This window comes from Scophthalmus maximus, chromosome 22 (genome assembly GCF_022379125.1).
Source record: "Scophthalmus maximus strain ysfricsl-2021 chromosome 22, ASM2237912v1, whole genome shotgun sequence".
NCBI lineage: Eukaryota > Metazoa > Chordata > Actinopteri > Pleuronectiformes > Scophthalmidae > Scophthalmus > Scophthalmus maximus.
The window spans coordinates 15267501-15291265 of NC_061536.1; the positions used below are offsets into that span (position 1 = coordinate 15267501).

A 23765-nucleotide genomic window follows, 5' to 3' on the forward strand; every position below is an offset into this window, starting at 1 on the left:
CCATCAGATCCAGAGTCCCCACGACGTACCTACAGACAGACAACAGACAGTTACAGACAGACAAAAGACAGTTACAGACAAGTACAGACAGACAGGTACAGACAGACAACAGACGGTCACAGACAAGTACAGACAGACAGGTACAGACAGACAGGTCAGACAGTTTCAGACAGGTACAGACAGGTACAGACAGGTACAGACAGACAGGTCAGACAGTTCAGACAGGTCAGACAGTTTCAGACAGGTACAGACGGGTACAGACACTCGGTCAGTGGTGGTCAGTACCTGAACAGGTTGTCCATCACGTGCTGGTAGTTCTCCAGACGGTTCTGTGGCAGGTAACAGGAGGAGAACACGATGATATCATTCATACCGTCTCCATAGTAACCTGGGAGGGACAGAGAGCAGGGCGGGGCCACAGGTGAGGATGAGACCAGGTGCAGCGCCACACAGGTGGCTCCTCCCCCTGCGGTGACGTCATACCTCCGTGGGACAGCACCCGGAGGAACGGCTGCAGGACGCTCATGTTGACGCGGCTCTGGTGCAGCGGCTCGCCTGAGGAGAAACAGCGCCACCTGGTGCCCTGAGCGTCCAGCACGTCCTCCCTCTCCAGGGCGTCCAGCCCCAGAACAGAGTCGGACCTGGACCTGGGACCGGAGCCGACCGGTCTACGGCGGTGGGATGCCACACCCAGACGCCGCAGGTCGTCTGGAAAACAGGAAAATACATTTACACCTGACTTCACCTGTATCCAGCTGTCTGACCTCTGACCTCTGACCTCTCACCCTCCAGGTCGAGGTCATAGACAGGGAAGTGCAGCGACTCGGTGTCAGAGGGCGTTTCCATGGCATCCAGGTCGAAGTCCAGCCCTGTGTCATCGTCGTCTTCGGGGGCGGGGGAGAGGATGCCCGACAGGAAGTCGTCAGAGACCGTGGACTCGCTGCGACCTGAGCAACAGGAAGTGGATTCAACAGGAAGTGGATTCAACAGGATGTGGTTTCAACAGGAGTGGATTCAACAGGAAGTGGATTCAACCGGAAGTGGTTTCAACAAGAAGTGGATTCAACAGGAAGTGAGACTCATACGGTGGCCTGAAATGTCCAGAACAGGAAGTCTTATTACCAAGAGACAAACTGAGGGGCGGAGCCACCAGCACCTTCTTCTTCACTGGTCGCGTGCTGGACAAGGGCAGACTGCTGGGACGATCTGCAGACAGGAAGTGAGTCATAAATATGATCATTAATATATTTCATATTTACATAGAGTTTGTGTACCTGGTCTGTCTCTGGTCGAAGACTCCTCCTCTGTCGCTCCTGACAACAGGAAGACAGGAAGTTAACATCCCCACAGGAAAGAGCAGACAAGAAAAGAGCAGACAGGAAGTTACCTGGCTGGAGGTCAGAGGTCAGCTCCTCACCACCTGCTGGGACATGGAGACGGGACACGATGAGGACATGATGAGGACAGAGACGGGACATGATGAGGACATGAAGAGAACACGATGAGGACATGATAAAGACACGATGAGGATATGATGAGGACAGAGATGGGACATGATGAGGAAATGAAGAGGACACGATGAGGACATGATAAAGACACGATGAGGACATGATGAGGACAGAGACGGGACATGATGAGGACATGAAGAGGACATGATGAGGACATGATAAAGACACGACGAGGACATTATGAGGACATGAAGAGGACACGATGAGGACATGATAAAGACACAATGAGGACATTATGAGGACACGATGAGGACATTATGAGGACACGATGAGGACAGAGACGGGACATGATGAGGACATGATAAAGACACGATGAGGACATTATGAGGACATGAAGAGGACACGATGAGGACATGATAAAGACACAATGAGGACATTATGAGGACACGATGAGGACAGAGACGGGACATGATGAGGACATGAAGAGGACACGATGAGGACATGAAAAGACACGTTGTGGACACGATGAGGACATAAACATTCAAACTACTGTAAATAATCAGACACTGAGTAAAGTAGAGGATCAGATAAAAACATCTGAGTACCTGGTTGATCAGCAGGAGACACAGAGGAAGTACAACCATCAGCTGCAGTTGTAGTGATAGTACTGGTAGTAGTACTGGTAGTATCAGTGGTAGTACTGGTAGTATCATTAGTAGTACTGGTAGTATCAGTGGTAGTACTGGTAGTATCAGTTGTAGTATCACTAGTAGTACTGGTAGTATCAGTAGTAGTATCAGCAGTAGTACTGGTAGTATCAGTAATAGTACTGGTAGTATCAGTAGTAGTATCAGCAGTAGTACTGGTAGTATCAGTAATAGTACTGGTAGTATCAGTAGTAGTATCAGCAGTAGTACTGGTAGTATCAATATTAGTACTGGTAGTATCAGTGGTAGTACTGGTAGTATCAGTGGTTGTATCGGTAGTAGTATCAGTAGTATCAGTGGTAGTATTAGTTGTAGTATCGGAAGTAGTATCAGAACTTGTCAGCTGTTCCGCGGCCGTCGACCTGTAGACAGAAACACACACGATACTAAAAAAGTGAAGAATAATTTTTCCCTCAGTTTGTCTTACAGGAAAAGTCCAACATGAGTTTTTATGCTAAGCTAAGCTAAGCAAAGCTACGCTAAGCTAAACTAACCACGGCAGGACCCCTCACTGGGCTCATCCTACACCTGGAACTGAAACTGCTTTTATTTCTGCAGTTCTATTAAAGTCTTTGGTAAAAAATTACTTTGGTACCCCTGACCCCTGACCCCTGACCCTATCGTTAGCTTCCTCCCCAGTTAGATGTCAGTTCCCCGGTGAACAAGTGTTCGACTGTTTCTTCAGATTCTTTTAAAATCCCAGTGAAACAAAGAAAGGCAAAAGCTGGTGAATGAACTTTGACCTGAGGGCGTGGTCCTCTGGCTCCGCCCCTCTGGCCTCCATGATGCTGCTGCTGCTGTCGGTCACAACAACAAACACGATGAGCAGCTGTTAGCTGTTAGCTCTTAGCTGTTAGCGTTGAGCTAACCGAGTGTGGGGAGGTTAGGTCAGAGACTCGACATGAAGACACACCTGAAGCTTTGACCTTTTCGACCTGTAGAATCACTTCCTGTTTACTGTTGACCAGACTCATAATGATCAAATCAATGATCTGATTTTCATCTGTAATAAACACGACTCGTCAGAATGTTTGTCTTGTGACTGAAACAGTTTGTTTACCAGCAACAAGGTCACAGGTGAGCAGACACCTGTGACCTGTCTGAAACTTTATTTACACACAGAGACGACGACGACAGAAGAGAGAAAGTTCATAAAGAGAAGGGAGACTTACAGCAGGAGATGAGCTCGACGGCGTCGGGGAGTCAACTGGAACTCCCTCCCTCTGCAGCAGCCAGGGAGGTGAGACGGGTGAGACGGGTGAGACAGCTTCAGGACGAACAGCTGAGACCTGATGACATCATAAAGGCTTTTATGAGTGAACTCTGACTGCTCACCTGTCTGTCTCTCCGACTCCTCACCTGTCTGTCTGTCTCTCCGACGGCTCACCTGTCTGTCTGTCTCTCCGACTCCTCACCTCTGTCTGTCTCTCCGACTCCTCACCTGTCTGTCTCTCCGACTCCTCACCTGTGTGTCTCTCCCACTGCTCACCTGTCTGTCTGTCTCTCCCACTGCTCACCTGTCTGTCTGTCTCTCCCACCGCTCACCTGTCTGTCTCTCCGACTGCTCACCTGTCTGTCTCTCCGACTCCTCACCTGTGTCTCTCCCACTGCTCACCTGTCTGTCTGTCTCTCCCACTGCTCACCTGTCTGTCTCTCCGACTGCTCACCTGTCTGTCTCTCCGACTCATCACCTGTGTCTCTCCCACTGCTCACCTGTCTGTCTGTCTCTCCCACTGCTCACCTGTCTGTCTGTCTCTCCCACTGCTCACCTGTCTGTCTCTCCGACTGCTCACCTGTCTGTCTATCCGACTTCTCTCCGACTACTCACCTGTCTATCTCTCTGCCCTGTGTGTGTGTTTACCATAATCCTGTGTGAAAGCAGAGGTGCGGTGTGTTGCCGTGACGAGGGCCCAGCCCTGTTACCATGGCGACCACGACTGTACAAGCGGAGCTGCAAGTTTGTACCTGCTGAGAAAGTTTCACAAATGAAATGAGAAATGATTTTCGTGTTTGAGAGAACAGAAACAAACAGGAAATAAAACCTGGTTCCACCAATTTACATGTTGACATTCTTGTAATTTTTTTTGTAAAACTCACATTTGTCTCGTTGCTACAGCTCCACTGAAACTCTACTGAGATAATACATAATAATCCATAAATCATCTAACACGTCTGTTGATAATCCATGGTCCTGCTTAGCTCGTCTGACTGAACTTCCTTAGTTTGTGTTGCTAATGTGATGCTAACAATACAGACGTTAATCACTTAGGAAGACGTTAATCGTCAGATCTGTCACAATCTGTGTCAAAATAAATTCCAGTCCAAATATTAACAAATGATAAATATCAATGAATAATTCATTCATATTAATTGAGTATGTGTTTATGAGTATTACACTTTGACTGTAACCGCACAGCTTCTTTTATTCTTTATGCTCAAACTCAAACTGAATATTTCTAAATGAAACTCATGACATCACATTAAAAAGTGACTGAAGAAGAAAGAAAACATACATGGACTCATCAGAGATGATTTTGTTCTTACTGATAATTTCACATGACAATTTAAACACAAAGCGACCGGAGTCGTCTGAACTCCGACCGCCAGGCGACGCCCAGACACAGTGAAATGCATGATGGGAAAGAAAACTTCGAGAGCAGAAAGTGAATTCAGTTGTTTTAATGGAGGAAAAGATCGAATCATGAATCGGAGATTATTTATTAAATCAAAGTCATAAATATGAAATAATAATTTACAATTCTGACAAATTAATTCTAAATTACAAAAAGATTTGACATAAATTTAATGAATCATAAATATGATATGAACATTTTGATAATTAAGACACTGAATCATAAATAAGATCATTTACTTAACAATTAACATTGTTGAGAAAATGAATCATAAACACGAAACGAGTCGGAATCTGCAGATCGTCTTTTTGTTCTCTTTCTCTCCTGGCAGATTCTGATTCTGATCATCACATTTCATTCACCACGGCGACCGCAGCTTCGTCGCCGGTTTGGAAAACTAAGCGTGAGAACAGAAGAGAACCGAGACCTGAAACGCACCGTCAAACACGTCAACAGTGAACGCACCGTCACACCTCTGATGATCCAATATATCATATCAGATAAATGAAATATGGATAAATATAAATATATATAAATATATGTCAGACTTTCACTTCATCCAGAGGCTCCGTCTGAATCCAAGTCGGAGAACTTTTCCAGAAGACGTTTGTTTCCCGTCAGATACGAGCAGATGACGTCATCATGTCTGGTAAAGCTTCATTAAAACGTCATAAATCATTTATTAGTTTATAGATCAGAATAAACTGTCGTCATCTGGTGAAACTTCCACATGAGTCTGTTTTAAATCCATGTTTGTACCTGTATTGATTAGTTGATTGATTAGTTGATTAATATCTGACACCACAGACCTCGTGGACCTTTAATCAATTTATGTTAACAATATTTAAAACCTACTGACAACTTCACTCTCTTATTAATCTGGAGATCAGAGCTTCAACTGATTGATGATAGTTTTATCTGATTATGGATTATCGTCTTTGTGTCTGGGACAACTTCTCGTTTTGTCCAAAACCCAAAGAGACACAAAACATTTCCTGTTGGTCGGAAAGAAAAAGACTGAAACAACTTCAAACGTTTAACCTTTATCATCGTTAATCACATGAATAAACACGTGAGTTATATAAACATGAGTCACATGTTATAAAGTTTCGTCATCACCAGACGAAAGCTGGAATCAAAACGTCTCATGTTGGACAAAGCACTGGGGTTTGGCATCAGGTGTAGGTAGGTGTGTGTGTGTGTGTGTGTGTGTTACAGATGATGACGAGGATAAAGAGTCTATAGGACGACGCAGTCCGAGTCCTTGTCTCTCCTCCTGGCCTGCTGTGACCCTTGACCTCTGACCTGCAAACAACAACATTACACGGTCACATGACCAGAGACACGATCTGCGTCACCATGGAGACGCTGAAGGAAATATAGAAATCTCCAGCGTCTCCAGGGTTACCACTGACTGACATCACAATCTTGTTTTTAAACCACACGTGACCATATTATTATTACACTTGCCCCTATTGGACGGTGCCAGCTGTCAATCACACTGTAACTAGAGAATGAACCATGATGTTATGTTCTCAGAGTCGCCCCCTGCTGGTCAGAACACAGAACACACTGTTACCGGCTGAGTCTGAGTTGCTCCAGCCTGCTGTGGTTGCTGTTGTTGCTGCGGTTGCTGTTGTTGCTGTAGTTGCTGCTGTTGCTGGTATTCCTCCTGTTGGAGCTGTCGGGCCAACTCCAGGTCACTGAGGGGCCCCGGGGCCCCGCCCTGCTGCTGCTGCAGGGACACCGCCACCAGGTAGTCCTGACAACAACAATCTGAGTCACACCTGATCAATCACCTGGTCAATCACCTGATCAATCACTTGACGACTCACCTGGTCGATCTGTCTCTGTAGCTCCTGTGTGGAGGGCGGGGTCGGGGCTGAAGTGGGCGGGGCTCTGTGATGACACAGTCTGAAGTGGGAGTCACAGAAGTTCCCGTCGCCCTCGACGTTGTGGAGGGATTCCCAGACCAACGCCTCCTCCTGCAGGAAGCCCTGGTCTGTCACCAGCAGGTACAAGTGACCCTGGACCAGAAACTTTATTAACAACAGGTACAGACACACAGTGTGTGGGTGTGTGTGTGTGTGTCTCCACCTGGTGTTTGATCATGGTACTGAAGTGGTTGTTTCTGAAGAAAACAGAAATCTCTTCGTCTTTCGCCGTCGTGTTTAGTTCACACAGACCGTGATACGACAACTGGGTCGCTGTCGACTCCAGGAACTGCTCTGCCACCAGACCTGCAACACACACACACACACACACACACACACACACACACAGCGAGAATTTATCAAATGCACCACGATTTGTCAAACCTGTGTTAGTCAGTGTGTGTGTGTGTGTGTGTGTGTGTGTGTTACCTTCACTGACTCGGCTGCTGTCTGCAGAATGTTTGTAGTCAATGATTTTCTCCACCAGTTGGTTGTAACTCAGTTTCCCCACAGCAGCCACCATCTCTGGACTCTGAACAAACAAACAAACAAACAAACAGACAGACAGACAGACAGACAGACAGACACACAGACACACACACACACACACGCACACACACACACACACACACACAGTCTATGACTCTCATATTCAAACAATAACAGGTGAACTCACACCAATAGTCCAACAAAAGCTTTTTACATTTCCTCCACACACACACACATAGTGAGTGTGTTACCTGCGGGTCGACCAGCCAGCCGTGGTACAGTGCGATGTCCAGCAGGTCGAACACGATACACTCAGGTGTGTATTCAAAGTCCGTCACTCCAGTGAAACGGACATTCACGTCCAGACCAGTGGAGAGTTTCGGTAGGACGGCCATCGCATCGCTCATGTTCTGATAAAACACACACACACACCACACGTTAAACCACAAGTCTGCAGGTGAACGTGAGTCAGATCTCCGGCCTTAGCTTTATTTTGAAAATAATCTGGCTCCTGTGTGTGTGTTCACCTGTTGGAAGTTGAGCTCCATCCCGTCAGTTTTCTCTCTGGGTGTGACAGACAACACACACTCTCCTACATAAAACACACACACACACACACACACACACACACACACACACACACACACACACACACACACACACACGATTAGATCAATAACAGTGTTGGTGACATCACTGAAACGGAGTTTGTGTGTGACAGGTGTGACCCTCACCCAGGTGAGACATCAGGTCCTCAGTGGTGACCACTTCAGTCTGAGCAGGAAGCTTTGCCTGGACACACACACACACACACACACACACACACACACACACACACACACACACACACACACACACACACACACACACACACACACACACACACACACACACACACACACACACACACACACACACGAAGCAGCAGTCACAGTTTGTCGTGGTCGAGCTGACCAGTTGCCACGGTGAGTGTTTTACCTTCCAGCGCAGGAACAGCGTGTTCATGATCGCCAGCAGGGGGCAGGGTCCGTTCTCACTCTGCGTGATGATGGGTGTCTTCTTCTCCTTCCAGGTGATCCACTTCACCAGGTAGTACACCGGAGCAGCAGCGCCCCCTGTGGACCAGAGGACCACTGCAGTCACACACAGTTCTCTACATCTCCTGTTAAACACTGTCTGATGACATCGTCCTTCACTCATCCTGCCGTCCAATCAGAAAGCTCTCCTCCTACACTGCCGTCATGACGACCACTGTTCAGCTGATAGTTATTGTCACTATGCTGCCATTGGCGTCTGTAAGCGCCAATCAATAATCAATATCCAGCACACAGCTTCATGTTCACTTGACATCAGACTCGACCAATAACGTTGATCAGCTGTTTGATGATCTGCGACTCGTCTCACCTGCGGCTTCCAGCCTCTCGCCATCCTTCAGTTCCGGGAGCTCGGTGGTTAGAGAGCTGCCCTCTGCGGCCCCAGAGCAGGACGTGGACGGACCGTCCTCCACGTCTAGGGACGTTCCTGCAACCGCGGCCCCGTCTGACAGCACCAGACTGGGGATGGAGAAGGACGGGGTGTCCGCGGACTCCCGCTGGTCCTCCGAGCCGCCCGCTGCAGACGAGCCATTGTCCAGTTCCAGACCTGAGGACACGTCGGTGAAACGCCGGTCAACAGCCAATCACGACGCAGAACCACAACCAGACATTCGTTATCATTTGATAAAACGATCAATGAATAACCAATTCAAAAAAGACTCACTCAGTTAAGGTCAAAGGTCGCTTGGATTATTTCTGACAGTTTTTTAGTAAAATCCACAAAACATTTATAACTTTAATAGTAACGTTACAGACGACAGCGGCTGAGACGTGACGATCACATGAACATGTGATGACTGCGTGACGACCATGTGATGACCACGTGACGACCACATGACCACGCGACCAACGCGTGACCACCTGACACGCTCGGAGCTCGTACCTGCGTCTCCTCCTCGGTGTCGTCGCTCGTCAGGCTCCGTGTTTCCGAGCAGCGCCGACAGAGACTCTTTTTCTGTGGTGACGACAGTCATCGTCCCATCGTCGGATGACAGCGGCGGCGTGGCCTCCTCCTCCTCCTCCTGTGGGGCTTCATCAGTTTCTCCATTACTGCTGGGATCCTTGGCTCCGGTGTCCGACCCTGGCGTCCGGCCCCGCCCCTCCGGCGCCGTGGTTATGATCAGTTCCTTGGAGACGGTTTCCGTGGTGAGAGTCGGGTCGACGAGCAGATCTGCCGCCGCCTCTGCCATCGTCGGCTGATCGACTGATCGTTGGAGAAACGAGGGCTGACGGCTTCACAGAGCGAAAACGCTGACGAACCACCAGAGTAGAAACACGTTGAGAGTCGGAGGCTCACACACGTTAACAACTCCGATCTCAGGTGGAGGCAAAGATGAGGAGCCTTCACATGGTCGCCAGGTGAGAGCAGTGATCAAACAAAGGAACCCTGACGGATCTGAGAACAGAGATACAACGAGAATCACACACACCTGTCACATGATTCAAACAGCTGATCACCTGATCAATGAGCTCGCTGATAAAACAACAAGACAACTGTTCAACTAAAGATCCATATTTCATATCTGAGTAACACAGAACAACGTTATTGTCTCTTCCTGGTCAGTGTCCGTCTCTTCACTGGTCCCCCCCTGGTCCCTCTGGCCCCTGTGGTCCCTCTGGTGTCCCTTTTCCCTCTGGCCCCCTCCCATGGTCACCCTGGTCCCTCTGGCCCCTCAGGTCCCTGTGGTCCCCCCCTGGTGTCCCTCTGCCCCCCCCCTGGTCCCCCTGGCCCCTCCCTGGTCCCTCTGGTGTCCCTCTGGTACCCCCCTGGTCCCTCTGGCCCTTGTGGTCCCTCTGGTGTCCCTCTGGTCCCCCCCTGGTCCCTCTGGCCCCTGTGGTCCCCCTCTGGTCCCCCTGGCCCCTGTGGTCCCTCTGGTCCCCCCCTGGTCCCTCTGGCCCCTGTGGTCCCTCTCTGGCCCCCCCCGGTCCCTCTGGTCCCCCTGGCCCCTGTGGTCCCCCCCTGGTCCCTCTGGCCCCTCTGTGGTCCCTCTGGCCCCTGTGGTCCCTCTGGTCCCCCTCTGGTCTCTGTGGTCCCCCCCTGGTCCCTGTGGTCCCTCTGTGGTCCCCCCCTGGTCCCTCTGGCCCCTGTGGTCCCTCTCTGCCCCCCCCCTGGTCCCTCTGGTCCCCCTGGCCCCTGTGGTCCCTCTGGTCCCCCCCTGGTCCCTCTGGCCCCTCTGTGGTCCCTCTGGTCCCTCTGGCCCCTGTGGTCCCTCTGGTCCCCCTCTGGTCTCTGTGGTCCCCCCCTGGTCCCTCTCTGGCCCCTGTGGTCCCCCTGGTCCGGGGGCCCTTGGCCCCTCAGTGATCCTGACTGGAGTCTGTCCTCCAGCTCATCACCTGATCTCTTCACAGCTGGAGAACAGACCGGATGTTTGTCTGCAGGTGTGTGAACTCAACAGGAAGTGACCGTGTGTGAGTGTGTCTAAGTCCAGCGGACTGAGGTGGACCGGGGTCTCCGTCCTGTCGCGCCGCTCGGCGGACACAGACCACCGGGGCCGCTCGGCGGACAGATCCGCGTTAAGCTGCTCCGACACTAGCTAGCCGACGTTAGCACTCTCGAGCTAACTCACAGTGAAGTTCGCTGTGGTTCCGCTGAGACGCCACGTGGGGCCCGGGACAACGGCACCGACCTTCCGCGTCCACGTCACAACAGACCGTCGGTGGATCAGATGACACTGACACTCACCGACATTGGGCGCGTGATCTGCACTGACGGTCGAGACGAGCGAACTGGCGTGTGAGCTGTTTACATGTCTCTGCTCACAGGCCCCGCCCACCGGAGGACGCAAAGCAACACCAGGTCGTCGCGTCACATCCGCTGAACTTTAAACGTCCTCGTCAGCAGTTAGCAGTTAGCAGTTAGCCACCGAGCTGCCGGAGAACTGAAGACTGAATCGATGACAAAACAACAAAGTCTCACTGCGACACTCGTTCATCAAAGACAGTTAGCTAGCACTCGGCTAACACACAGCTAACACTATTGTTTTAATGTATCAGTCGGAGGAGCCAGTGATTTATTCTGACAGGTCAGAGAGAAAGCACAGACAGTGGGCGTGGCCGGAAGCACAGGCAGTGGGCGTGGCCGGAAGCACAGACAGTGGGCGCGTCTGTTTTTGTACATTAAAGTCTAAAAACTTCAAAGTAAATAAAATGACAGAAGTCAGAAACAGGCGTCAGGTTTATTGACGGGTCGTCGTCTGTCAAAGCCTCAATAACACTGAACACGTCGTTTAATGGATTTAGTGTTAAAACATTTAGGACCAAAGCTAAATTTTAAAAAACAAGACAACAAACGTTTACAGACGATAAAGACTTTGTCATTCAGAATAAATGCACTTCAGAGGTTTTTACATCGAACGTGATCAGAGAAGATTGTAAAGGCAATGAAAGGTTTTGTCTCAGGGACGAGTTTCATCTGAAGCGTCGTCGTCTCCGGACACAAAACTACAACTGAAGCAGCTTCAAGTTCAAAGATGTTTTGCCTTTGTTTCATATTTGACAGCTGAGTCATGAAATGACTTGATATGAATAAATGTTTTATCTCTGTCGTGACTGATGCAGGAGAGGAGACGCTAACGTGCTGAAACTCGTCCCTGAAGCGGTGGAGATAGAAGAGCAGTCATCAGGCGTGACGCCTGAACGTCGTCGTCGTCCTGTTGCATTGATAAAGAGTTTGTAGCTTCTGTTGGTCCAAAGGCATCAGATCTTCACTTCATTTACATAAATACATATTCACACAGGAAGAGAAAGAAAGAAGAGTAGTTGCTATTTAAGTTGCGTTTCTGGTTAACTTGAGTTTACAGCTGTGTCTTCGTCAAGCACATAGTGTAGCAGGCTAACAGTTAGCAGAAGGTAACACTACGCTTCTCCTTCAATAGTGGCCCAAACAGAAAACGTTCAGAACAACCAACTCTGGCTTTGTTCCAGTTCATCGTCTTTAGTCATATGGTTCATTTTAATTATGTACATTTCCACCTGGACAGAAAAACACAATTTCACTAAGTGAATATTCCTGTCGCAGTTCAAGACACGAGAATAAAAAAATATATGAGAATACAAATAGAGCAAAATGTAAAATTGAAATCTTAGATTTTATATTTGACAGACAAAAGATCCATTGTCATGCTAATGGTTAAACAGAAGTCTGGGAATATAGATTTAAAACCACTGACTTCGGTTTGTACACAATGATTAAAAGCTTTGTTCAATTTTATTTACACTGTTGGTTTTACGAACTGTAACTGACCAGTTAGCAAAATAAAAACGAGGCAGCTGTTAGCAAGAAGTTAGCATTAGGTAAATGGTGTCCAATGAAAAATGACAATGTCTTATCATTCTGAACACCTGAATTAATAGACAAAAAAACCTTTACACAGTCACATCATCTTAAACTGGACACTGCAGCTATTTGTTAGCATTAGTATGACAATAACTCGTCTTAGATACTTGCTAAACAATGTGTAGTGTTTTTTTTTCTCCACACTTCTAAAGTCACATTGTTCACTTTGTCAATCACAACCTCACCTTTACCTTTACGTCCTTTTACCTTGATCAGAAATAACCAACAACTTCATTATAAATGTGCAGCACAAGAGCAGTGACAAGCTAACGGCTAACTAGCCTCTGCTACTTCAGGTAGCACTAGCCAACGCTGCTGCGTGAATCTGAAACAGAGTATTTTAATATGAAGATATACTTCATGTGTCTCTTTGACAAAGATGAAGTATATTTTTAAACAATATGTGAACACACAGCTGTAACACACTGGAATAAAGCTGTTAGCGTTAGCAACAACATTCACATCTTCAGGAAACTGGTCACCAGAGTCCGTCGCTCTCGTTGATCACAGGAATGTAACTTGTGTCGTGAGTTTGTTAAATACGCAAACATATCGTTTACAGACACAAACTGTGAAATATGTTCAGTTACACACATATAAAAAGTTACACACAGTTACACACGTGTACAGTTACACACAGTTACACATGTGTAAAGTCGTCTGCTGAAGGATCGTTTCATCGCAGCTCAGCTGTTCAAACTGAACAGGAAACTATTCAACTAACAGACGAACAATAAAATTTGTTAATGTGAAACAAACGCTGCCGATAAATAAAAACAATATTGTTCTTGTACCAAACTGAGGTTTGTATTATTTTGTTGTGGACTCAAAAAAACGAGGACAGTTTAGAAGCATCTCGATTTCGACACGTTAACAATCCTTTAATCGACTACTGGGCCTTATTGTCACGCTCGTCATCAAATGATATTCAACCATTGTGTTTTTAATGTCTGGTGAAAACAATCAGCGATAAAGAACCAACACAAAGTTCCTGTTCTTCTGTCAGAACTTATTTCACAGACAATAGATTTCCTTCACTCTGTTGTTGTTCAGGTCGAGACAATCGTTTAATCATGACGCGAGCGGGTAACGATCAGCTGCTGTTGAACTTCAACCACAGTCAGTGAAGTCTGAGGATTTAACTTCACTGAAGATCTTAAAATACGGGGCTCTCGTACTAGTGAGATATTAAATGTCAGAGATATTCGTAAAGACAGAAACAGAAAAGATCCTGTAGTGTCAGGCTGCAGCGTCTCACTCGTAGAGATAAAGAAGAAGCTAAAGCTTCACGTTTTCTTTTTGATGTTTGCCCTTTTAAATCAATAAATGAGTAAAATGTTTTTATCAGCGATCAAAATACATTTCTGTCTTTCACCAAATCCTCTTGGCAGCAGTGTTACCTACGAACCCGTTTCCCTCTCCGGCTCCTGTGTCGTCATGACGATAGAACAGCTGGTTCAGGTCGAATCCTACATGGTCTTAGTTTTTAAAGGAAGTTGGTCGTGAGTCCGAGGAACTGAAGGTCTGAAGAACGTCTATGGTCACATGATGCCGTTGGTGACGTACTGGAAGGAGTCGTACAGTTTGGTGGTGATGGACCTCATGGACCCGTCCACCAGCTGCTCCACCAGCAGCTGCAGCTGCTCCTCCGTCAGGGACATGTGGAAACGCTCCTTCAGGCCGCGGATGGTGCTGGAGCCGTGGAAACAGGGGAGGTGGGAACCTGCAGCAGGAGAAACATCAGCAGTGTGACACAATCACTTCATGACAGAAACCATCTTTGATTTTTTTCTAAATCTGATTCTGATTGTGAACCAAACGCCACATCAGTCTGTTTTCAGGTTTGTCATCATTCGACAGTGAACGTGACGGCTGCCTCTGATTGGCTCTCAGCTAACAGAACGATACCTTGCTGCATGATCTCGACGATCTGCAGAACCTTCTCCATGTGCTTCCTGGCGGCGATCAGACCCTGAAGCATCAGCATCTTGTAGTAGATGAACATGTCTCCATCCAGTCCGCCCATCACCTGGAGACCAGACCAGACCAGAAACTTAAGAACCTTCAGAACATAAAGTTCATTCGAACGTCATTTTACTCACATCAACGAATTCGGAGGTGAGTTTGAAGGCTGACGTCTCGAAGCCCAGGTTACGAGGAGAACTGGACAGGATGAAGCCGAAGTCAATGTGGATGATGTGACCTTCAGAGTCCAGCAGGATGTTCCCGTTGTGTCTGCAGATCAGAAGCTACGTTAGCTTAGGTACGTTAGCCTAGCTAAGCACAAAGGCTGGCGTGTCTCACCTGTCTTTGACCTGCAGCAAGTAACAGATGAGGCTGTAGCCAGCGCAGCTCTGGACGAACTTCCTCTGCGCCGTGAGAAACTCCTCGGTCGTGAAGCTGCCGTGTTCCTGCAGGAAGTAGTCGAGCAGCGACATCTGGCTCTGCTTACGCACCTGAAGGAACACGTCGCCACGGGTCATTAACACCATCACGTACAATCATCTGCCATCATCTACCATCGCGTACAATCATCTGCCATCATCTACCATCGCGTACAATCATCTGCCATCATCTATCATCGCGTACAATCATCTGCCATCATCTATCATCGCGTACAATCATCTATCATCATCTATCATCGCGTACAATCATCTGCCATCCTCTACCATCGCGTACAATCATCTATCATCATCTATCATCACGTACAATCATCTGCCATCATCTACCATCGCGTACAATCATCTGCCATCATCTATCATCACGTACAATCATCTATCATTATCTACCATCACGTACAATCATCTGCCATCATCTATCATCACGTACAATCATCTATCATTATCTACCATCACGTACAATCATCTGCCATCATCTATCATCACGTACCATCATCTATCATTATCTACCATCACGTACGATCGTCTACCATCATCTACCATCACGTACGATCGTCTATCATTATCTACCATCACGTACGATCGTCTACCATCATCTACCATCACGTACGATCGTCTACAATCATCTACCATCGCGTACAATCGTCTACCATCATCTATCATTATCTACCATCACGTACAATCATCTATCATTATCTACCATCACGTACAATCTTCTACCATTATCTACCATCACGTACGATCATCTATCATCATCTACCATCACGTACGATCGTCTACCATCACGTACGATCGTCTACCATCGTCTCAATCACGTACGATCGTCTACCATCACGTACGATCGTCTACCATCACGTACCATCATCTACCATCAAGTAGGATCATCTACCATCATCTACCATCACGTACGATCATCTATCATCATCTACCATCACGTACGATCATCTACCATCATCTACCATCACGTACGATCATCTACCATCATCTACCATCACGTACGATCATCTACCATCACCTACCATAATCTACCATCACGTACGATCATCTACCATCATCTACCATCGTTTACGATCATCTACCATCATCTACCATCGTCTACCATCGTCTACCATCATCTACCATCCCATACAATCGTCTACCATCGTCTACCATCATCTACCAACTTCTACCATCACGTACGATCGTCTACCATCTTCTACCATCGTCTACCATCGTCTACCATCACGTACAATCGTCTACCATCGTCTACCATCCTCCACCATCGTCTACCATCATCTACCATCGTCTACCATCACGTACGATCGTCTACCATCGTCTGCCATCATCTATCATCATCTTCCATCACGTACGATCATCTACCATCATCTACCATCATCTACCATCATCTACCATCGTCTACCATCGTCTACCATCGTCTACCATCATCTACCATCATCTACCATCATCTACCATCATCTACCATCGTCTACCATCGTCTACCATCATCTACCATCATCTACCATCGTCTACCATCATCTACCATCATCTACCATCATCTACCATCATCTACCATCACGTACGATCGTCTACCATCGTCTACCATCGTCTACCATCTTCTACCATCGTCTACCATCATCTACCATCATCTACCATCGTCTGCATCATCTACCATCGTCTGCATCATCTACCATCGTCAACATTAAAAGTGGTTTTCATGGTAACAACAGTACCTGGTGCAGAGAGACAGCGTTGAGGACAGGCTCGATCATCCCGCTGTCTGATGACATCACCAGGATTTTATAGGGTTTGATCCAGAGAGGAACTCGCTCCTGCTGCCAGATCAACTGAGGACAGACAGACGGGTCACTGACAGACAGACAGACAGGTCACTGATAGACAAACAGGTCACAGACAGACAGATTTGTCACAGGCAGACAGACACATCACTGGCAGACAGACAGACAGGTCACTGACAGACAGAAAGGTCACAGACACACAGGTCACTGATAGACAAACAGGTCACAGACAGACAGACTTGTCACATGCAGACAGACAGGTCAGTGACAGACAGAAAGGTCACAGACAGAGAGGTCACTGACAGACAGACAGGATACTGACAGACAGACAGGTCACTGACAGACAGTGCACTGACAGAAAGACAGGTCACCGACAGACAGGTCACTGACAGGTATACAAGTCACTGATAGACAGGTCACTGACAGACAGGATACTGACAGACAGACAGACAGTTCACTGACAGACAGACAGACAGGTCACTGACAGGCAGACAAGTCACAGACAGACAGGATACTGACAGACAGACAGGTCAGGTCACTGACAGACAGACAGGTCACAGACAGACAGGATACTGACAGACAGACAGGTCACTGACAAACAGACAGGTCATAGACAGGTCACAGACAGAAAGGATATTGACAGACAGACAGACAGGATACTGACAGACAGACAGGCAGGTCACTGACAAAGGGGTGAGTCACAGGTGGGCGGTACCTGCAGCTGTCGGAGCACCTGATAGGCCAACAGCTCCTGCCTCAGGTCGTCTCCACACTTGACGATGACCGACAGTAACCTCCAGCTGGTCATGTGACCGTACGGAGACGCTTCTCTGATCCGTCTGTGGATGGAAACACAAACACTGACGTCAGAACCACAGACACTGAGCGTCTGTGGTTCTGACATCTGTGGTTCTGACGTCTGTGGTTCTGACCTGACTTTCTCCTCCCAGGGTTCTTTGAGGGCAACGGCCGACGGGTCCTCAGGGTCTCGTCTGAACGCTGTCGGAGTGTGAGCCAGGTTCTCAGACAGACGGCGTCTGAGATACAGACAGGCAGAGAGAGAGAAAGAGACAGGCATAGAGAGAGAGAGATACAGACAGAGAGAGAGAGAGAGACAGGCAGAGATAGAGATATACAGACAGAGAGAGAGAGAGAGAGAGAGAGAGACAGGCAGAGAGAGAGAGACAGGTGTATTGAAGCATGGATACAGTGTGATTGACAGCTGGTTCGTCCAATGGGAGCAGGTGTAGGTGGACAAGCTCTCAGTCAGGCCACACCCCCTGCTCCTCCTAATATGGTCACTCCTGGTGAAGATGGCATCAACACAAAGACCACATGACACTGTGTGTGTGCGTGTGTGTGTGAGTGTGTGTGTACCTGATGTCTCCAGCGGCGATGAACACCGGCTCTTTACTCTCCAGACTCGTGATGCTGTCGACTGAGAACTGACTGATGTTGTCACTGCTGCTGGTCTGAGCCTCGGCCTGACACACACACACACACACACACACACACACACACACACACACACACACACACACACACACACACACACACACACACACACACACACACACACACACACACACACACACACACACACACACACACACACACACACACACACACACACACACACACACACACACACCGCTCGTGGTCAGTTTGTGAGAAGCAGCAACATGGACGATAATATTGACCTTACTGTCAATCGTATTAAGCCCCTTCCCCTCCCTCACCTCCACCTGCAGCTGACCGATGTCGTCGGTCGCCCACGCCTCGTCGTCGTTGTCGTAGTTTGGGACGGTGGAGAAACTTCCTGCTCTGTGCTCCGACGTCATCCCGTTGGTCGAGCCGCCGCCACCGCAGTCCAGGTTCTCTGCAGAACGAGCCGAGCGGATCCGGGTCTCCGGGATTCGAAGGGGAATCGGAGATGTCTCGAAGCTCTCGCACTCCAGAACCTCCACGTAGATGATATACGGAGCCTGACGGACAGGAAGCAGAGTGTCACAGTAAGAGTCTGAACAAACAGGAAGCAGGGTGACGTGGTTCTGGTTGTGGTACCTTGTCTTTGGAGTTCAGCACCACGGCCTGAGTGTGCGGGATCCTACAGACGTGGTGCTGCCGCTCGGCCGTCGGCAGCCACACGCGGGACGGCAGCTTGTGGTTGAGCAGCGACAACTCTGAGATCAGACGCTGCGTCTTCTGCTCTTTGGTCGGAAGCGTCGCCAAACGTTTCCCGATACAGAGCAGAGACTTGACGAACTCCCTCTGAGGACGAAGACGCTCGGGCTGAGGAATCAGACGAGGAAACAGAAGAGGAAACAGAAGAGGAAACAGACGAGGAAACAGAAGAGGAAACAGACGAGGAAACAGACGAGGAATCAGACGAGGAAACAGAAGAGGAAACAGACGAGGAAACAGACGAGGAATCAGACGAGGAAACAGACGAGGAAACAGAAGAGGAAACAGACGAGGAAACAGACGAGGAATCAGACGAGGAAACAGACGAGGAAACAGACGAGGAAACAGAAGAGGAATCAGACGAGGAAACAGAAGAGGAATCAGACGAGGAAACACTTTATTGAGTCACATGATGAAATACAACGACTCATCATTATTATTACAGTTTGTTTCCTCTGACCAGTTATTGATCAGTGCTCAGCTCATCTGTTCTTTTTAACAAGTATGAAACATGAAATCAATACTTATCATTACGATATGATCAGCGTGTCTGTGACTTACCTCCTCGTGGATCTTGGGGTTGCTCCCCGAGCGGCGGAGGCCAGCGCCAGACACACTGCTCATCGTGGTGGCGTCCGACTTGGATCTCTGGTGCGTCCGTCTGGACGGGGAGGCGACGACCTCGGCCTCCCCTGGCACGGACGCGTCCTCCACGCTGCTGCTGTTGTGGCGGCGGTGGCGGCGGCGGTCAGACGGCGACGGCGCTGGACTGTCACTCACGTGAGTGTCGGACGGTTTGAGCTCGTCAGACAGGATGAGCCTCCTCAGCCTGGTTCCTCTGGAGTGACGCTGAGTGGAGATGTGCATGTCGGAGGAGTAGGCACCGAGCAGCCAGGCGGTGAGGAGAGAGAAGGTGATGCTGCATCTGCAGCGGTGGATCTGACAGGTCAAAGGTCAAAGGTCAAGACACACAACTTCAGTTTCTGTAAGTCAATATCATCATCATCAATTATCAAACGTCATCAAGCAACCTTGTCTTAATCTGCGTCAGGTTCAAAGGTCAGCTGACCCCTAGGTGTCGAGAGTTAAGGTCAGCTGACCTCCCTGTGGCACAAGGGCGGAGCCTGGTCTCGTGATGATGCTGTGAACACGCTAACACTAGCTTGTTTGATTTTCATATCCACTGCTGATTAGCTGCATTAGCTCCACAAACTGTGACGGCAGGTGATCAGTGATGTCACGTGACGATGACTCACCAGGTACGGTCTGATGGCGTCTCCCACCTCCGTGTCCATGTGCACGTACATGTTGAGCAGCTGTGGCAGGTACACATCCACGTCGCCGTCGGAGAAGCTGAACAGTCGGTTCCCGATGTATGCCTGCACGCCGGGCTCCTTCGACTTGTAAAGGTAGGAGATCGCCATGGAGACGTCGAACAGCTTGGACTCAAACAGGCGCAGCAGCCACGACTGTTTGGACGAAGATGACCCCCTCGACGAGGAGGACGGCAGTCGGGCTGCCTGAGGCGGGGTCTGTTCTGGTCCCTCCTCCTCCTCCTCATCTTCCTCCTTGATGGAGCTGGTGTCTGGACTGACGATCCACTGAGGACTGCAGCGCTGCGTCTGCTCCGACTGCGTCTGCTCCGACTGCGTCTGCTCCGTGAGCTGCTGTTGCTGTTGTGGTTGTTGTTGTGGCTGCTGTTGTAGATGTTGTTGCTGCTGTTGTTGTTGTACTTGTTGTTGCTGCTGCTGTTGTTGTTGTACTTGTTGTTGTTGTTGTTGTCGTTGTTGTTGTTGCTGCAGCTGCTGCTCAGGCCCGTCTCTGCTCTGCAGCTGCACCTGGAGCAGAACTTCCTGACAGGCCTTCAGGGCGACTTCCGGGTCGATCACTGGAATCACAAGAGAAGAAGAAGAAGAAGTTCCGTCAGTGAGATCTGAACCTGGATCAGAACCAGAACTCTGCACAAACTTGTTTTGTTGGTTTATGAAGAATTAGAACAATGTTTTTTTTATTCATTCTATTTGTCTGAACCTGATCAATAAATTGATTGATGGATTCATATCTGACGCTGAGCTAATCGTTGTTATGGAAACCCGACCTTGGTCACCTTACCTTGGTCAACTGTCAGGTCCATTTCCATAGCGTCTTCTGAGATCACGTCGAGCGGTGGACTCTGGCCTCGCGGTTCGCCGCCGCCGCCGCTGCTTGACACGCCACTACTGCCAAAGCCTTCGCTGGCGCAGCTGCTGCTGCCGAGGCTGCCGGTGCTGCCAATGCTCCCGCTGGGCGAGGAGCTGCGGGGGCTGGCGCTGGGGGAGGACGGCTGCTCGCCAGGGGAGGGCGGGGGCAGCTGCAGCTGGGGGCGGGGCTGATGATGGTGATGATGATGATGGTGGTGGTGGTGGTTGGGGCAATCTGAGGAGCTCTCAGAGCAGGAGGAAGAAGAGGAGGAAGAGGAGGAAGAGGAAGCACTGGACGGGGAGGAGGGGCAAGAGAAGGTGGTGGGGGAGGAGGAGGCAGGCGGAGGAGGCGGGGAAGAGTGGGAGGGGCTAAGTTGGAGTGGTCGCAGAGCCGGGGACAGGGAGACCTCGGCATCGGCCATTTTGAATGAGCCTGAAAACAGGAGAAAGGATTTTATTTAAATCATCAGACTGATGCCCCGCCCACATAGCTACTTCACTCTGACTGAGGCCCCGCCCACATCGCCACTACACTCTGACTGAGGCCCCGCCCATATCACTGTTACTATGGTTACGCCTGCATCAGGAAACGTTTGACTGATCAGCTGTTGAAAATCTGATGTGTGTGTGTGTTTGTGTCTTTGTCATTGATCAATCAGTGATCAGCAGCAGGTCAGAGGTCAGATCTCTTATCACACTTCAACAGCTGACTGAGGGCTCCACAGAGCACTCTCTCTTTAAAGAAGGGCCCAAAATACCTTCTTTTTAAACAAGCGTTCCCCTAAATTTTTGTACTTTTCCTTCCACCGATGTTTTTACCTTTTAAACCTATTTTTAATATTTCTTTTATCTTCTTTCTACTCGTATCACTTTGAGATTTATTTTTAGCAATGAAAAGTGCTCTATAAATGAAATTTATTATTATTATTATTATTATGAACGAGTGCTAAGCTAACACTTGCCTCTTGACACTCCTGCCATACACAGTAAACCCTCCTGATGACGTCATCACAAGGACACGCTGACACACAGCTGAGTGTGATGTCATCAGTTTGTGTGTGTGTGTGTGTGTGTGTGTGTGAGATAGTTTACAGATGTGAAGTCTCCAGAATGTGGAGGTCGAGTCGGACCCGTTATCAATACGTCATAGAGTCGTAATAAATACGTCATAGAGTCGTTGTAACGACGTCACAGTCGCGGGGCCGTGACGGCCTCGGAGGAGCGGGGGCAGCAGCGGGGGGAGCCGCTCCCTCCTGATGAAAACAAACCGCAGGCCTTCGGCCCGGGGCTTCACCACCGGAACTCGGGTCACAACAGAACCGAGCACAACCCGGAGCACAGAGACACTCACCCGGCTAACGAGGCGACCTCTCTGCGGCGGACACGCTCCCACACTCCGGGTTCGATCCGCTTCTCGTCCCGGGAGGTTCCGTGTTGTCGATCCAGGTCTTAATCCGGTTCAGTCCCGGTGTTCATCTGGTCCGGTTCGGTGGCTCCGCTCGGTTCGGCTCGACTCTGCCTGGTTTGAGGCTACAGTGACGCAACATCCGTCAAGACAGCCGCAGTCGGAAACGACCGCCACTTCCGGTAACATTTACACAATAAAAGCACGGAGCAGATTTATCTCACACACGTCACACATGACGTCACAGCCAATCAGCTGATCAGCGGCTGCTCACGCACGAGCTCGTTCCTATTTTACATAATCTGATTTCATATAGAGAGATTAGTTGATGATCAGATCATTTGAGTCACGTGAGTGATTCTGAAGTCACACACACACACGGTTCTGTGTTTATGATATAATGTTGTAAATCATGTAGATTCAAATAAACATTTTCATTTATGTCCATGACGTCATATGTTACAGATTATAAACTTTGTCAGAAGACGTTTAATATAAAATATCAATATCAATATTCTGTTTATTCTGACTGAGCAGCAGTGAGAGAACAGCACCCCCGACGGCGAGCGAGGGACCTAAAGACAAGACACAAGTCATATACGAAATGGACAACAGACAGACAACAGACATACACTCAGACAACAGACAGACAACAGACAGACAGACACACAACAGAAAGAAAACAGACTGACAGACAACAAACAGACAACAGACAACAGAAAGGAAACAGACAGACAGACAGACAGACAGACAGACAACAGACAGACAACAGACAGACAGACAGACACACAACAGAAAGAAAACAGACAGACAGACAACAGACAGACAACAGACAGACAGACAACAGACAGACAGACACACAACAGAAAGAAAACAGACAGACAGACAACAGACAACAGAAAGAAAACAGACAGACAGACAGACAGACAACAGAAAAAAACAGACAGACAGACAACAGACAACAGACAACAGACAGACAACAGCCGGAACATTAAAGTTTCACTTCACTTCATTGTTTCAAAAGCAAAAGTTCTTTTAATTTTTCACACTAGGGCCGAAGTCAACCTTTGACCTCTGACCTTCAATAATTGATTTGAGGAGTAAAGTGCAAAAGAAAGAAGAAAAAAATCTGAAACATTTAAAGTTATAAAATATAAAACCTGACGAACAGTCACAAAACC

General features: G+C 48.6%; 3 protein-coding genes across 23 annotated transcripts in view; all 3 read right to left on the reverse strand.

Annotated features, from left to right (window-relative positions):
- LOC118291801 (BCL2/adenovirus E1B 19 kDa protein-interacting protein 2-like) overlaps window positions 1-4169 on the reverse strand; it is a 5712-nt gene extending 1543 nt beyond the window's left edge. Inside the window, exons 1-12 of one of the 20 annotated variants that reach the window (XM_047330128.1) lie at window positions 3984-4061; window positions 3328-3444; window positions 3069-3158; window positions 2899-2949; window positions 2054-2517; window positions 1388-1423; window positions 1275-1313; window positions 1123-1206; window positions 786-947; window positions 484-708; window positions 286-388; window positions 1-29 (exon numbers count right to left, since the gene is read on the reverse strand). The exon at window positions 1-29 is cut by the window's left edge and continues 103 nt beyond it. In XM_047330128.1, coding sequence (XP_047186084.1) covers window positions 1-29; window positions 286-388; window positions 484-708; window positions 786-947; window positions 1123-1206; window positions 1275-1313; window positions 1388-1423; window positions 2054-2517; window positions 2899-2939 — 1183 coding nt within the window. In that variant the 5' untranslated portion in view covers window positions 2940-2949; window positions 3069-3158; window positions 3328-3444; window positions 3984-4061. The other 19 variants (XM_047330123.1, XM_047330124.1, XM_047330125.1 and 16 more) reach the window with 19 other exon arrangements.
- Window positions 4170-5815: 1646 nt separating this feature from the next.
- mindy1 (MINDY lysine 48 deubiquitinase 1) lies at window positions 5816-11329 on the reverse strand. 2 transcript variants are annotated; one of them, XM_035620210.2, is made up of 12 exons: window positions 10873-11329; window positions 9189-9701; window positions 8616-8852; window positions 8190-8326; window positions 7946-8003; window positions 7739-7803; window positions 7463-7621; window positions 7152-7254; window positions 6886-7028; window positions 6624-6815; window positions 6368-6550; window positions 5816-6093 (listed from the first exon to the last, which is right to left on the reverse strand). In XM_035620210.2, exons 2-12 carry the CDS (start codon window positions 9493-9495, stop codon window positions 6028-6030), a joined length of 1650 nt encoding a protein of 549 aa, XP_035476103.1. In that variant the 5' UTR covers window positions 9496-9701; window positions 10873-11329; the 3' UTR covers window positions 5816-6027. The 2 variants fall into 2 exon arrangements, with proteins under 2 accessions (XP_035476103.1, XP_035476104.1); XM_035620211.2 differs by lacking the exon at window positions 10873-11329 and adding an exon at window positions 10640-10755.
- A 133-nt stretch (window positions 11330-11462) lies between these two features.
- Window positions 11463-22840, reverse strand: LOC118291778 (phosphatidylinositol 4-kinase beta-like). Its single transcript, XM_035620167.2, has 14 exons — window positions 22531-22840; window positions 21112-21612; window positions 20256-20887; window positions 19561-19938; window positions 18880-19107; window positions 18555-18800; window positions 18193-18299; window positions 17748-17852; window positions 17531-17654; window positions 16750-16863; window positions 14946-15097; window positions 14744-14876; window positions 14550-14670; window positions 11463-14364 (listed from the first exon to the last, which is right to left on the reverse strand). Exons 2-14 carry the CDS (start codon window positions 21599-21601, stop codon window positions 14183-14185), a joined length of 3012 nt encoding a protein of 1003 aa, XP_035476060.2. The 5' UTR covers window positions 21602-21612; window positions 22531-22840; the 3' UTR covers window positions 11463-14182.
- Between the last annotated feature and the right edge of the window lie 925 nt (window positions 22841-23765).

Coding starts and splice junctions, on each gene's coding strand:
- mindy1 (XM_035620210.2), bottom strand. CDS start 9,495: ATGGCAGAGGCGGCGGCAGATCTGCTCGTCGACCCGACTCTCACCACG. Junction 8,327..8,615: donor CGAGAGGCTGGAAGCCGCAG/GTGAGACGAGTC, acceptor TCTGGTCCACAG/GGGGCGCTGCTGCTCCGGTG. Junction 8,004..8,189: donor CGCTGTTCCTGCGCTGGAAG/GTAAAACACTCA, acceptor GTGTGTGTCCAG/GCAAAGCTTCCTGCTCAGAC.
- LOC118291778 (XM_035620167.2), bottom strand. CDS start 21,601: ATGGCCGATGCCGAGGTCTCCCTGTCCCCGGCTCTGCGACCACTCCAA. Junction 19,108..19,560: donor ACCCCAAGATCCACGAGGAG/GTAAGTCACAGA, acceptor CTGATTCCTCAG/CCCGAGCGTCTTCGTCCTCA. Junction 15,098..16,749: donor ACGCTGTCTCTCTGCACCAG/GTACTGTTGTTA, acceptor GTGTTCCTTCAG/GTGCGTAAGCAGAGCCAGAT.